Source organism: Pinus tabuliformis, chromosome 9 (genome assembly GCF_031772625.1).
Source record: "Pinus tabuliformis cultivar Carrire ecotype Pingquan chromosome 9, CPIR1, whole genome shotgun sequence".
Classification (NCBI taxonomy): domain Eukaryota; kingdom Viridiplantae; phylum Streptophyta; class Pinopsida; order Pinales; family Pinaceae; genus Pinus; species Pinus tabuliformis.
The window spans coordinates 202,812,143-202,826,470 of record NC_142307.1 but is presented as its reverse complement, the minus strand read 5'-3'; the positions used below and the strand labels follow the sequence as shown (position 1 = coordinate 202,826,470).

Genomic DNA, 14,328 nt, shown 5'->3' with positions numbered 1-14,328 from the left:
GCTAGGTCTAGAGGGACCTAAGTGGGAAGTAGTATTCTCCATAGTTTCATTAGAAAATAAATAAGATATAAGATATTGCTAGATACCTAGGATGATGGACCAAAAGGTATAAGAGTAAGTACTTTAAGCTTGCAAATCCACAAAAGGTGATATAAAATCATGTATCAAAATCAATAGGTTTCATAACATACATGGGGGGTTTTGTTACCTTAAACTATTTGAAAACATCTCATGTGTGGGTATGATCCATAATGTTGGACTTGGGTTCCATGGATCCTATCTATTGCAAGAGATGACAGGGCATAGTACCAAAGGAAAGGGAATGAGAGGGTTCACCAATTGAGTGGTTAGGACCCTACAAGTAAGAAATAAGAGAACCTAGGTCAACATTATCACCAAGGCTAGTGAAATAAGTAATAGTCAAAAAAAGATATTTCTCCTATAAAAAGCATGTGATTGAGAGGTCATGGTTTTTTTTAGAATTAGTGATGGAAATATAAATATATGCTCCCATTGGTGAATGAATCTTCCTATAATTGAGGGAAAAGGGGTGAGAAGGTGGTTTGGGAGCCATGGGGTCATGACTAATGGGAGTGGATGGTGCATGACTAATGGTAGTGTACACATAGTGCATGGACTTAACTAGAGTAGAAAAAGGTGAAATTATATTTTGATAAGCATGGGAAGGAGGATCATAGTAGGAGAGTTAATTAATTGTATTGATGGACTCCTCATGTGGGAGTATCACCATTTGAATAATTAAGACCCCACAAAGTCATGAGATATATTTAATCCCTTCCAAGGAGTATATTGTAATCTACTAGGGAAAAAATGATAGTGACATATGTTGTCATTATGAATTATGTGTTGTCCTTGATGGAAACCTACCTGATGAATGGAAAACTACTTGATGAGTTGTCTCTTAATGGAAAACTACTTGTTGAATATGTAAAAAAAATGTGATAGAGTGTTTTGGAAAAGGAATAGAAGTTCAGAGGCAGAGGTATGATGAAGTTGAATGTTCAAGAAGTATATGTGGGTTATGTTAGGAAAATTCATGTACACACATGAGTGTGAAGAAGCAAAGGAACTACAGTTTCTGCACCATGGTATTCTAAATACTAAGGGTCCTTACCATGGTATTTCCCTGTGGTATTGAGCCTAGTAATGGATTTTTTGATCCCATCTAAGAAAATCATCAGCTGGAGTATGGTTTTGACCTGTGGTATTGAAAAAAGGCTAATCTATATAAGGGGATGAAGATCAAAGTTGTAAAATGTGTGCATTGTGTGCAATGTGTGCAAGTGATGGAAATCCTATGAATAGTTAGATCTGAAAAAATTATACATGTAATGGGAAATGGATGCTTTGCTTGATCTAAACTAAGTATGCACTTGTGATTTTCATGATGGATTAGATACGATAGATCTGAGATTACAATCATGATTATGAGATGATTGATTTGTATTGATAGTGTCTTAACGCGTGATTTTTTCTGTGCCTACCGAGATCTGGGTATGTCTAAAGTTCTATTTTGCAATGAAGACTTGATTTTGAATTTGCAGATTTGTACATGAGTTTTATAGCCTGCAAGATGTGTACACACATTAGTGTGGTTCTGGTAAGTTGCATACACGCGGGTTTATTTCATGAAAATCACATACACATGCAGATATGATTTGAAGAAACGTACAGAAAGTAAGGTTTTGATGAAAAGGTCGTCTAATCAGTTTTATTAGTTTTGATGTGTTTTTGTTGTCTGTCAATGAAGTATTCTTTATGATCTATGCTTAAACTATGATGTCTTGATTAATAATTGATTGATTTAATAATTTTGAAGTTATTTGTTGGTTGTGATTAGAGTTCAGTGAAGGTTCTGGGGTTGTTTTAGAATGAGATAGTAGATCTGAGTATGATTTAGTGTTTGTTTCAGAATGCCAGTTGTTTAGGTTTCAGTTTTCAGAGGTTTAAGATCTGTACGTGGGTATGATTCATGAAAGGCATGTAAACACATGGACTTTCTATTGTAAAGTAGTGTATACATTTTGACAGATGGTTGACTAGGTGTTACAGTAAGAGGATCTAGTTTATATGATGTTTAGTCTGTTGTTTGGTATTGTTGTTACAGTGATCTGATTGTTCCAATTGTTTGGTTGAGTTTCAGTTGATTGGTTGATTCAGTTGGTTTAAATATTGATGATTGAGTTATGGTGATAAGGTTCAGTTTTGATGATTTGTTTTGAGATTAAATGTTAGTAGTGGGTCTAGTTTGAAAATTTGATGAAATGTGGCCTATAAGTTATGATGTGTTGTAGAAGGTGGATCCAGTATGAAAATTTATGAAATGTGGTCCCAGAAGTTGAGGGAGTTGGAGCTTCCTTCTAGTGGTAGCTGGTAAATCATATCAAGGGGTTGAAGCTCCCTTCCAGTAGTAGTTGGAGAACGAGTGAAGGTTGTAGCCTTCTGTAGGTTGGTTCTTGTGTACTGCTATGAGTGTATGCCAATACAACATCCATGGGGTTGGAGCTCCCTTCTGATAGGAGCTAGAGAATGAGTGAAGGTTGTAGCCTTCTGCATATGCGTTCCTACATACTAGTATGAGACTGCGCCAGTATAAGATTGTAAAATATTTTCTTTATATTTAAATGAAGATAGAGATGAGAACAACATCTGGTCTTTTATCGTATTGGGTTTCCACTTTAAATCTTAGTGTTCATGTTTGTTTCTTATGTGTGATGGTTTACTTTGTTCTTACTGCACATGGTTATTTTTTATCTAATGTTTAATAAAGGGAGTAGTCTACCTAGGCGGTAGAATGGCCCGTTTTCCGTCACCGGCCGGAAAATCGTCCGGCTCCGGCCACCGGGAATGTCTCCGCCCTCTGCCACCCTCCTCTAGCTCCGCCACCCTCCTTCTCTGCTTCTCCGCCACCCTCGCCTGGCAATCCTGACATTCCCTGCCAGAGCCTGACAAAAAATCGGTAGACTACTCCCATCCACTGACCTACTTTCGCCCTTTTCCTTTATTTTCCTTGCATTATTATTAGATTTTTTAAGTAGCATCATGCTTCATAGCTCACACTGGCTCATCCCTGCGGAGAAGCCAAATTTATCCATCCACAGGTTGCGAACCCTTGACACTTAGTCCGCTCTTCTCTTGCTTCTCGCCATCTCCAGCCTGTGACAACCAAATCTCTAGTCACTCCGATAGGTCGACCTGAAAACTATTCCGGCGCGTATATATGTGGGGGTTATATCTCTACGAGAGTCGATTCCGTGAAGCCTCGAGACCATGTCTGTTCACCAGGATTCGATCTGATGACGCTGTGAGAGTATTATTTTTTGTTACAAATGGAACCGTGCCCGTTCGTGAAGGTCTTGGTGGGAGGTTTGGCGCTGAGAATCCCCAAGTATTCATTCTTCAAGATTTCCTTGCTTTTGCGAGATCAAATTTGATAAATTCCCAGTCCAGATAGCGGCGGTTCCTCTCATTTCTGTCGACGCTCCTGCCCCTGATGTCCAAAACTTGGTGGCGAGTTTTCATCTGGAGCATTCGGAGCTAGTGAAGCTTTCCAAGAATTATTCTTGCCTCGGGGTTTCGAATCCGCAGCTGGACATTACGGTTTACACAGGCCGGCAGGGTTCGAACTGCGGTATGAACTTGGGAAAGGTGCTGGGTAAATTCTTGGTTCCTTTGGACATGGAGGGAACCCACGAGAGGCTGGTCGTGTTCCACAACGGGTGGGTGTCTATTGGGAAAAGCTCAGCCGGAGATTCGAAAGCGGGACCTCAGCTTCACTTGAACGTCCAGGCAGAGCCTGACACAAGGTTTGTTTTCCAGTTTGACGGCGAGCTCGAGTGCAGTTCGCAGGTCTTGCAGATTCAGGGCAATATTCGGCAACCAATTTTCAGCTGCAAGTTTAGCCGCAACAGGAATTCTAGATCACGGTTGGTGCTCTGATTCTTAGCTACACATTATTTACTCTCAACTACATTGTGCAGAATCTCTAGAGCTTGGTATACAGGATTTTCTTTTGAATTGAATGAAAAATGACGCTACCGTGAAATTTAAATCCCTTATTTGTTTTCACAATATGCTTTCTATTATCAACCATTAATGTGTGGCAAGCGTGCCTAACCAGTTTGGCAATATTACAAATGACTGTCTATTGTTATCATTGTGTCATTGTGTGGCAAGTGTGCATTTTCCCAATTCTGGCAATATTTCAATTGAATATAGATGGCTTAGAAATTCTTCACCTAGGTGGGTATCTTGTTCTGCCAAAGTCACCCAAACATGCAACTGGTCTTAACCACTTGAAGCAGCCTGCTTACTTGAGCAAGACAGCCCATGAGGGATGACATTGACTCGGATGACAGGGATATGAAGCATTCCCACTTCAACATCTCTAACCAAGCCCTTATATTAGACACACAAATGTCCCCATTTCCAGTGAATTTTCTAATCTATAAATTCGGTGGTCCTCTCCCAATCAACCCATAACTTTAAAATTTGAATAAACTACTGGATCAGGTTGAATGTTGGCTATCTTCTGGCATAGATTGCGGGTAATGGGGTGTTTAGAGTGCCCATTATCAAACTCCATGCAAAATTGGTATCTATGCTATCATATTTAATGTCAGACTGTCCTGCAGTTTAGATTATATTTTAAGAGCTAAGCACCATAACAAACCCGGTGGTGTCTTTTTTCTGTTTGTTATTTTGCTATATTTTTTTTAATGTAAAATTTGTGTATGCTATTGTAGGTTGTTTGTTTGAACTTAGAAATTTGAATTTCTTTAGCAGATTTTAAAGAAATGGGGTGTTTAGAGTGCCCATTATCAAACCCCATGCGAAATTTATATATGTGCTATCATATTTAATGTCAACCTGTCCTGCAGTTAAGATTAAATTCTAAAAGCTAACCACCATAGCAAACCCCGGTGATGTCTTATATATTATTTATGTAAAATCTGTGAAGGCTATTGTAGGTGGTTTGTTTGAAATTTGAACTGCTTTACATAAAAATTTGTGGAGGCTATTGTGCGTGGTTTGTTTGAAATTTGAGTTTGTTTGAAATTTGAAGTTTGAACTGCTTTAGCAGATTTTAAGGATTTGTATCATTAGAGTGTGTTTTTGTTGTCGAAATAGTTTGTCATGTTTTGGATCGTATGAAGGGATTGTTGTTTGTTTTTTGTTTTCCCTTTGTATGTAGCTAGAGATTGGTATACAGGATTTCCTTTTGAATTGAATGAAAAAGGACGCTAGTGTGAAATTTAAATCCCTTATTTGTTATCACAATATGCTTTCTATTATTGTTGCCATCAATATGTGGCAAGAGCACCTTTCCCAGTTTGGTAATATTACAATTGACTTTCTATTATTATTGGTATCAATGTGTGGCAAGTGTGCATTTTCCCAATCTGACAATATTCCAATTGATTGTAGATGGCTTAGAAATTCTTCACCTAGGTGGGTATCTTATTCTGCCAAAGTCATCCAAACATGTAACTGGTCTTAACCACTCGAAGCAGCCTGCTTTCTTGAGCAAGACAGCGCATGAGGGATGAAATTGACTCGGATGTGAACCTTGACAGGGATATGAAGCACTCCCACTTCACCATCTAACCGAGCCCTTATACTAGACACTCAAATGCCCCCATTTCCAGTGACTTTTCTGATCTATAAATCCAGTGGTCCACTCCCAATCAAACCATAAATTTAAAATTTGAATAAATGAGTGGATCAGGTGGAATGTTGGCTGTCTTCTGGCGTAGATTGTGGGTTATGGGGTGTTTAGAGTACCCATTATCAAAACCCATGCAAAATTTGTATATATGCTATCAAAATTAATGTCAGACTGTCCTGCAGTTTAGATTGAATTCTAAGAGCTAACCACCATAGCAAAGCCCGGTGATGTCGTCCTTTTTTTTTAAATTTGTGTAGGCTATTGTAGGTGGTTTGTTTGAAATTTGAAATTTTAGCTGCTTTAGCAGATTTTAAGGAAATGGGTTGTTGAGAGTGCCCATTATGATATTTAATGTCAGACTGTCCTGAAGTTTAGATTAAATTCTAAGAGCTAACCACCGTAGCAAACCTGGTGATGTCTTATATGTTTTTTTATGTAAAATTTGTGGAGGATATTGGAGGTGGTTTGTTTGAAATTTGAAATTTGAAAGTTGAACTGCTTTAGCAGATTTTAAGGTTTTGTACCATGAGAGTGCATTTCTGTTGTGGAAAGAGATTGTCATGTTTTGGATTGTATGAAGGGATTGTTGTCTGTTTTTTGTTTTTCCTTTGTATGTAGATGTTTCTGTGGATGGTTGCATGTTCTTGTTCTATTTTATTAGCAGGGGTTTAGAGACTGTTTTTGTATTTGTTGATTTCTTTTGATTCTTATTACACCTTTTTATCTGTCACAGATCGATCCAATGTGACTCAAGTAATAGGGGCTGGTTAAGCTCCTGCAGTAGTAGTCGGGAGAGAGATATAAGGGTACAGAAAGGATGGTTGGTTATGATACATGATCTTTCTGGGTCTCCAGTAGCAGCTGCATCAATGGTAACTCCTTTTGTTCCTTCAGTTGGTATATCCCCACTTGGTTGGGAGATGGATGTATGTATGAGTCTTTAGTGATAGGATGGTCATTTATGATGTATAGAGTCATGTTCTTCTTGTAGAACATCTTTTTGCAGACCTTGCTTACAGTCAGGGGGAGCATGGACAACACACTTCAGCATATTAGAGAATTCAGCATGTACTCAGGGGGAGCATAACCCTTTGCCCTTGATGACAAAAGGGGAGAGTGACTTGGGGTTGCCATCAAGTCCAAAGGAGGAGATTGTTGGCATTATGACACAGATTTGGCACTATGACTCAGGTGTTGTCCTTGATGGCAACTCACACAAATGACAGATCACAGTTTAGGCTCACAGAATGAAGAAAGAGAGGTATACGCAGGTTCCCTATTGTCCAAGTCGCGTGTACACGCGGGTTAGCAGAAAGAAAGGCGCGTACGCCGTAAATACGCACTTTCATGCAAAGAAAGGCGCGTACATGTTGGAAAATTAGTTTTGGTCCAAGGTATCTTGTCTGAAGCGTTGACCCCAGGTATTTGGTCCAAAGTATTGCTTCTAAGTGGTTTTGGACCATGATATTGAGTAACACCTAAGACTATAAAAGGAGGAGAAGATCATTAGACAAAGTCACTCAAGTATTTTATATCTAATGAAGAATAAGATCTAGAATACAGGTCTTTGGGTTATGGTGCATAGCTGGATCTTAATCAAGGATGAACCTGAGCACTTGATGAAGGATAAGTTCTATTGATGGGTCAAGATCTTAAAGCTTGAAGAGAAGTATCTTTGTGTGGTTTTGATCTTTTATAAATAGCGCATGTCGTAATCTGTAAATCTGATGATCTGGGTATAATTGATGTCTGAATAGTTGTAAAGGTTAAATCATCTTTTACAGATCTGTACGCAGGTTCATTATAGCAAAGGCGTGTATACACGCTGGTTCAACATTTCAAAAGTGCGTATATGTAGGTTTGCCTTGATACAAGTGCATATGCACACAGGTTCGTCACATTGAAGTAGCGTACACCTCATAAAATATGTTTTAGCTACTTCTGATTGTTGTTGCAGTGTTCTGGGTTCTGGGTTGGGTTCTGGTTACTGTTACTGTATTTTGGTTACAACATTCAAAGAAGTGATTATTTGATTCAGTTTTGGTTGGTACAAAGGAGATTGATTGATGCAGATATATTTTGATGTTTGATTGATGTTATTGATGGATCCAGTCTGAAAATTTATGAAATGTGGTCCTTGGAAGAAAAGAGAAGGTTGTAGCCTTCTGTAGGTCAACACCTACGTACTAGTACATCAGCTAGTACAAGAGCTAGGGGGTTGTATCTCCCTTCCAGGAGAAGCTGGAGAACGAGAGAAGGTTGTAGCCTTCTACAGGTAGAAGCCTGCGTACTGGTATAAGACTGCACCTGTACAGAAATATTGTAAAAAGAAGTTTCTTATTAAAAGAATATAGAGGCGAATTGCAGGAGGTGGTTTTCACCCACATTGGGTTTCCACCTTATATCTTGTGTTCTTGTGTGTGATTGTCTGCTCTATTTTTACTGTACCTAAATACAGTTTATATGGTTTTTATGCACAGATTAAAGATCAACATCTGATGAATTAACTAAATTATAAATCTGTAGGGTATACGCTAGAAACCTTAACTACAGTTACGTATATACGCAAGTTTCATTAACTGAAGTAGCGTATACAAATATGATTGTGAAATGAAATATTATTGACTTGTTAATACTGATTCACCCCGCCCCCGCTCTCAGTGTTATTTCCAACACACAAAAACCGTGGGGACCTTCTTCTCCCCCACAAAAATTTGTGAAGAAAATCGCTGAGATTCTAGATGTGGAACTCTTTCTGTCATATCCATGCAAGAGAGCCTTATCCCTCTTAAAAAAAACATTGGTTGGCAAGTTTATGGGTTTATGGCCAAATCCAAAAGTTGTTGAAGCTTCAAGGTCAGGTAACTTTTTTTGCAGTCTATTTGTGAATAAACTGGAAAGAGATCTAATTTTCAAATCATGGTTGCATTTTGTGGGAACTGGACGCCTCTTTATCTCCCTATGGACTCTGGATTTCAATCCAAATTCTAAAATTACTTTTGTGCCAGTGTGAATTCGGCTGCCTCACCTCCCTCTCCATCTTTGGGGACTTGATGCACTAAAAGAGATTGGAAACAAGCTGGGCCACTATCTAGACAAAACAACACCAAAAGGAGGCCAATTCTCTTATGCTTGCATTTGTGTCGAAGTAAATCTCTCTGAAGGTTTACTAGAGGCCCTAAAAATAAATTTAGGGGAATGGAGTCATATTCAGGAATTGGACTATCAGCAGATTCCCTTCAAATGCATCATATGACATTCTCATGGGCATTTTGCCAAAAACTGCCCTCATGAAAAAAAGGATGAGAAAGTCCAAGCCCTTATCTTTAAAGAAGATCAAGCCCATACCCCCATATCTAATAAGGGAAATTTTCAACCAGTTTAAAAGCAAAGGAAGAATCAAAAGAACAAGGTTGCAACTCCAAAGAAATCTATCGAAAAAGTTCCTGAACCTTCCCTCAGCAAAAATTCTTTTGAGGCTCTTCAAGATCTAGAACAAGACGAAATTACTCCTCTGGATGAAACCCCAAAGGAGGATCAAGGAAACTTAGCAGCGTTGGGGGAGAATAAAATTAAACATGTCAGATTGTGAGCATGTGGAGATGAGTAAATCTACTCCAACGTTTTACAAAAAATCTATGATAATCAAAGCAACTCACACTAAGTCAAGCACAAGGGGAAATGTTGGACAATCACTCTTCTCAAATGCAGCAAAACCGCTTCTCACAAGAGGCCGGAAATCCCATAAGGAAAAATGGGAACATGAAGCATCAATTTCGCTTCAAGATCCCAACTTCGTGTAGACTCCTTGTTGCAAAGTCTCCCAAATAAGTCAATGTATTGTTTCTGCATATAATTATGTTTGTAATTTGTAAGAATTTACTATTGTAATCACGAGGAAGGTCTTAGTTGTAGAAACTATGGAAGATACTGGGATTTGTATCCTAGAATATTAGTCAATTTCTCAGTAGAACATCCTCTGAAGATGGTGCAAATGTAAGGAATTCTCGAACCTTTTTTTTTTTTTTTGCGCCTAGGGGCAGATAATAAAACCCTCTACTCATTCTTGTTAAAAAAACATTAAAAAATAAGACCAAGTTGATCTACAAGTTAAGTAATTTGTGACATGATATAAAAAGCTCTTGAATCCTGGTTGTACTCAATATCAATTTTGTGAATGAGTAAGATTGTCTTAGTCTTCTTTGAAGCAGTGTCCTTCAATTTGAATATATAATAAAATGGTTTATTTGCTTTGAAAGTGACTAGGGTAACTTAGACTTCATCTCACCCCTGTACATATTGTGTTTACAACTCATAAGCTTAAGAACCGTATTGACTAGTAAAGGGTTTATTGAACAACAATTAAATAGCCCAACACTCGCCACAACCCTTGTTGACTAATAAGCATTGAAAGACTCTTTGTAACTAAAGATTACTCAAACTTGAATATTCTTTAATCCCCAACCTAAAAAATCTTTAAGCTTTGCAAGCAATGATATTTTACCAATGAAATTTCTTTTGCTTTCCCCTCTATCTATAGGAGTGGAAAACACCTTTCTCTATGTTTTCTAAAATACCAACTAGAACATAGACCACTAAATACCAATAGAAGAAGACTACCTCATTACCTCAAATAATGATTTCACTAACATTAAGTAACCTCCTAATGATAACGATTAATCGTTGTAATTTGTGATTCTATTTTCCAATTTTCGATATAACCGAAACCAAACTCTATACCTATAATAGTTTATCTTCAACACAAATCATAAGCATTTTATGTCTTTGTAAAATCATTTGATTTAAAATGAAAGGCATTTCTCTAATGATTTAACTTAAAAATATATATATATATCTTAGTGATAGAAGACCATTAAAGATTAACCCCAAATAAACACAAACATCTTTTTATATACTTTACCTTTATTCTAAACCTACACCAAATAAGATTACATCTACAAAGAATAAAGTGAGTGATCCATACCATACATCAATAGTTAAGTTTTTTTAAGTGTTCCTACTTTATAATCCCTTGGATTCAATCCTCTGCAAAGAATAAAGTGAGTGATCAATACCATCAATAGTTATATTTTAGACTTCCTCTTATTTTATAATCCCTTATAATTTTGCGTAGTTATTTTTCTACGAGTATAAATAGTAGGAGATACCAAGGATAACCCTAGAGAATGACCTATTAATGGAAATGGAAAGAGAGTTCAGACACCTATCAATCCAATTATCAAATAATAGATTAAAATCATCGTGAAGAATAATCTTGAAATTATTTTAAACAAGTCTAGCTTTATAACCATAATAATAAATAACCCATAAGCAGAACATATGTTGGGAGGGGGAATGGGAAAGAAGTGATTCCACAAATCAATACCCCACACCTTCCACCAGACCCCACAATAATAGTGCTTGTTGGGAGAGTAGTTAATAAGGGGGTCGAAAGTGGACAATTCTGAGATCTCCTCCTCTCCACCCCCCCGCCCCGATCATATTGTTGGGAGGGAGCACATAGACAGGATGGGATGTGTAATTTAGGGGGAGGGGGTTATGAAGGGCATGGTTTGGGGGATGTAACGAGGGACCAACAATTCCTAGGAATCATCGGCATAATCTCCTTCCCCTCTCTCACCCCCATCATAATGTTGAGAGGAAAGATGGACATTCCCAACCAAAAAAAGTGTTTGTTGAACAACAATGGGGCCTTACCCAAGTTCAAAACTTTGTTAATGCGCCTAGGGTGCTTGTGGGCAATCCCTCCAACTTGACCACAAACCTCCTCAGTGACATGTAGTAAGTCTACTAATTCTACTAATACAAAATACAACCACCAAAAAGAAAAAATGTTGCAGGTGAGGAGCTATGGGGTGGGTTTACAAAGGAGATGGGGGGTGCAATTTAGAGAATCACCCCACCAACCCCCCATAATAGTGATGCATGTTGGGGGGAACGGGATACTAGGTGGAAGGGGGATTCTAAATAAGTAGTAAGTTATTATAAGAATGCAGCCCCCTCGAAAACCATTGTTCCTATTAGATAACCCCTCATAAGAGGGGGGCATGTTGGGGGTTGGGGTGGGGGCAATTCCATAAGAGCAAGAATTCACCTTAACTTCATATCTTTTTAAATAACAATTTTTTAAAGATCCCTTCAAATATAAAAATTTTCAATATGAGAATAAAACTAGCCATTATCAAAATCAAACTAGCCGTTTCCCGGTCAAATCTAGCTGTTGTCATTTTAGTTGTTACCTTGTCTAGAAAATTGGGTCATTGGATATTCTGCCCTATCTATTTAATATGCAAAACCGGATCTGTTCATTCAACTTGTCCTAATGATGAACCACACTAGTTGGTTCGAAAGGCGTCGACAAAAGTATCTTTATGTGATTTTCGCCGAAGAACTCTTCAAAAATTTGATATGGATCAAAGAAACCTAAATCAATAAGAGAATAAAACAATCAAAAAAATGCAACTTAATCTTAAATATTTAGATTGAAAATAAAACCACAATTTATTAGTGTCAAAACACTAGCATAGATGTAATACAAATCCAGTTCCATTACCATCATATAGCCCCATAAATTTGATGAAAAACATCATGTCATAACTTTAATGGATATGTGAATATGCAATTGTACCTAATCCAACACAATTTTAATAGAAAAAAATTCTCGATTATAGAAATTCATTTTGAACCTAATACATTGTTTGTATCCATAATTTTAAATGACTAATGCATTGCTTATACCCAAAACTTCAAAAGAAATGAGTTACTTAACTTTAAAAATTATTTGAAAATGAAATTTGAATGCCCACTAATGAATTACTTAACTTTAAAAATTATGTGAATATGAAATTTGAATGCCCGCTGGACTAAAACCAGGTAATCCTATAGATCATCTTAACCTCTTGGAAAAACTTAAGGGTAAAACTCTCTTTAGAAGATCCGGGGTTAAACAAATCTATGCAACTTTTTGTCCATATCCTTCCTTTTTCACATACCATTTCCAAGCATCGTAATGAATGAGTTTGAGCCATTTCCGAGCACTCCCTCTCTTTTAATGAAATTAAGCATCGTGGATTTGCCTTAAAAAATAGAACTTTGGCTGCCTTGATTCACTTGGATAGGAAGATATAAACATCATTTCAAAGAAGTGCGGGATCATGTGTTTTAGGAGAAATAGGGCTGAAAACAGATTTTATCGACTCTAATTCAAGATATAGCTGATAAGGATTGTGTAGTGGTAGATGCGAAAAATAAAGAATGTTGTAATGGTATCCACTACACTAAAAAGGTTGTTTGACATAACTCCTGATCTATATGAATGTGTCTTTTTACAATGTACAAGATTTGAACAAGCTATAACAGAGGCAACACCTAGAATATTCAATACGACTGTCTTTTCACAAAGGTAATGGCAAGGTCCCAGCCGATGCAGGATGTGCGAATCTGACGAAGAAACAAATCTACATATGTTTGTCCAATGCAGATCTACACAGCTTATCTAGTATGATTTAGCAAATTATTTTGGTTTTCCACATGTTATCTTTGACTCTATTCATGCAGCTTTTGCCTAGTGGAGCTCCCAACAAAAGCCAATGAGCTTCCTTTTCATCATCATGATATGGTGCGCCTGGATCTGGAGGAACCACAATATCTTCCAGGATTCAAAAGCTCCCTTTTCCAATATTTTCCTCCGCATCATTGCGCTATTTGAATCAATTTCAGCATAGCTATCCAACAGTTATCTGTTTTTTGTATTTTGATAATTCTGATCCAAGATGTGATGCATATATGCTTTACAGTCTTTATTAAATCACAGGTCAATCTGCCTTATGATTTCTTTTTCTGGACTATCTGTTTTCTGATCATTTCTCTTTATCATAGACCAAACCGTAGCTTCAAATGCCACCTTTATGTACATCTCACACAGATATATTATCTTAATATAATCAAATCTTGCTTTTTTTCTCCGAAAAGAAGGCATATTCAATAACATTGAGTAAGACAAAACCATAGGCATCTTATAGAAAGAAACGAACTAAAAAATAGGGGGGAAATCTACTTTGTACATGATTTTAAGCACAACTCACTAAAACTTCTGTAATTTGTACCTGATTTTAAGCACAAATCACTATTAGTGCAAAGACAAGATTCATTAGAATCAGGAAGTGCAAAGACACTATTTTTGCTTTGAAAATGGTCAAAGTAGCATTCCATTTAGGATACATCCTTGAAGAAGTAAACTCCACTTCTAAGGCACTCCATTTAGTATCCATCTTTCCAAATTTGAACTCCGCTTCTAAGCCACTGGTTTAAAATGGTCTGCATTTTCAGATATTAAGACCTAAATTACTATATATCAAAGAATCTCCCCGACATTCATGAATCTAGGCAATTAACAAGAAAAAATGAGCTTTACTTCAGGATACTTGAGATGGATATTGGAAAAAACCATCTTTATAGGAATGAAAGCAATTTCCTAGTAACTACTCTAGTGGTAGCTAGAATGCATGATTTTAAGCACAACTCACTAAAACTTCTGTACTTCGTACATGATTTTAAGCACAAATCACTATTAGTGCAAAGACTGGATTCATTAGAATCATGAAGTGCAAAGACACTAT

At 37.2% G+C, this 14,328-nt stretch overlaps 1 protein-coding gene across 1 annotated transcript; it reads left to right on the top strand.

The window, feature by feature from the left end:
• The first annotated feature begins 2,818 nt into the window (after positions 1-2,818).
• LOC149147840 (uncharacterized) lies at positions 2,819-8,196 on the top strand. The gene is made up of 3 exons (XM_089441968.1): positions 2,819-3,947; positions 6,423-6,561; positions 8,170-8,196. Exons 1-3 carry the CDS (start codon positions 3,655-3,657, stop codon positions 8,194-8,196), a joined length of 459 nt encoding a protein of 152 aa, XP_089298094.1. The 5' UTR covers positions 2,819-3,654.
• Positions 8,197-14,328: the final 6,132 nt, after the last annotated feature.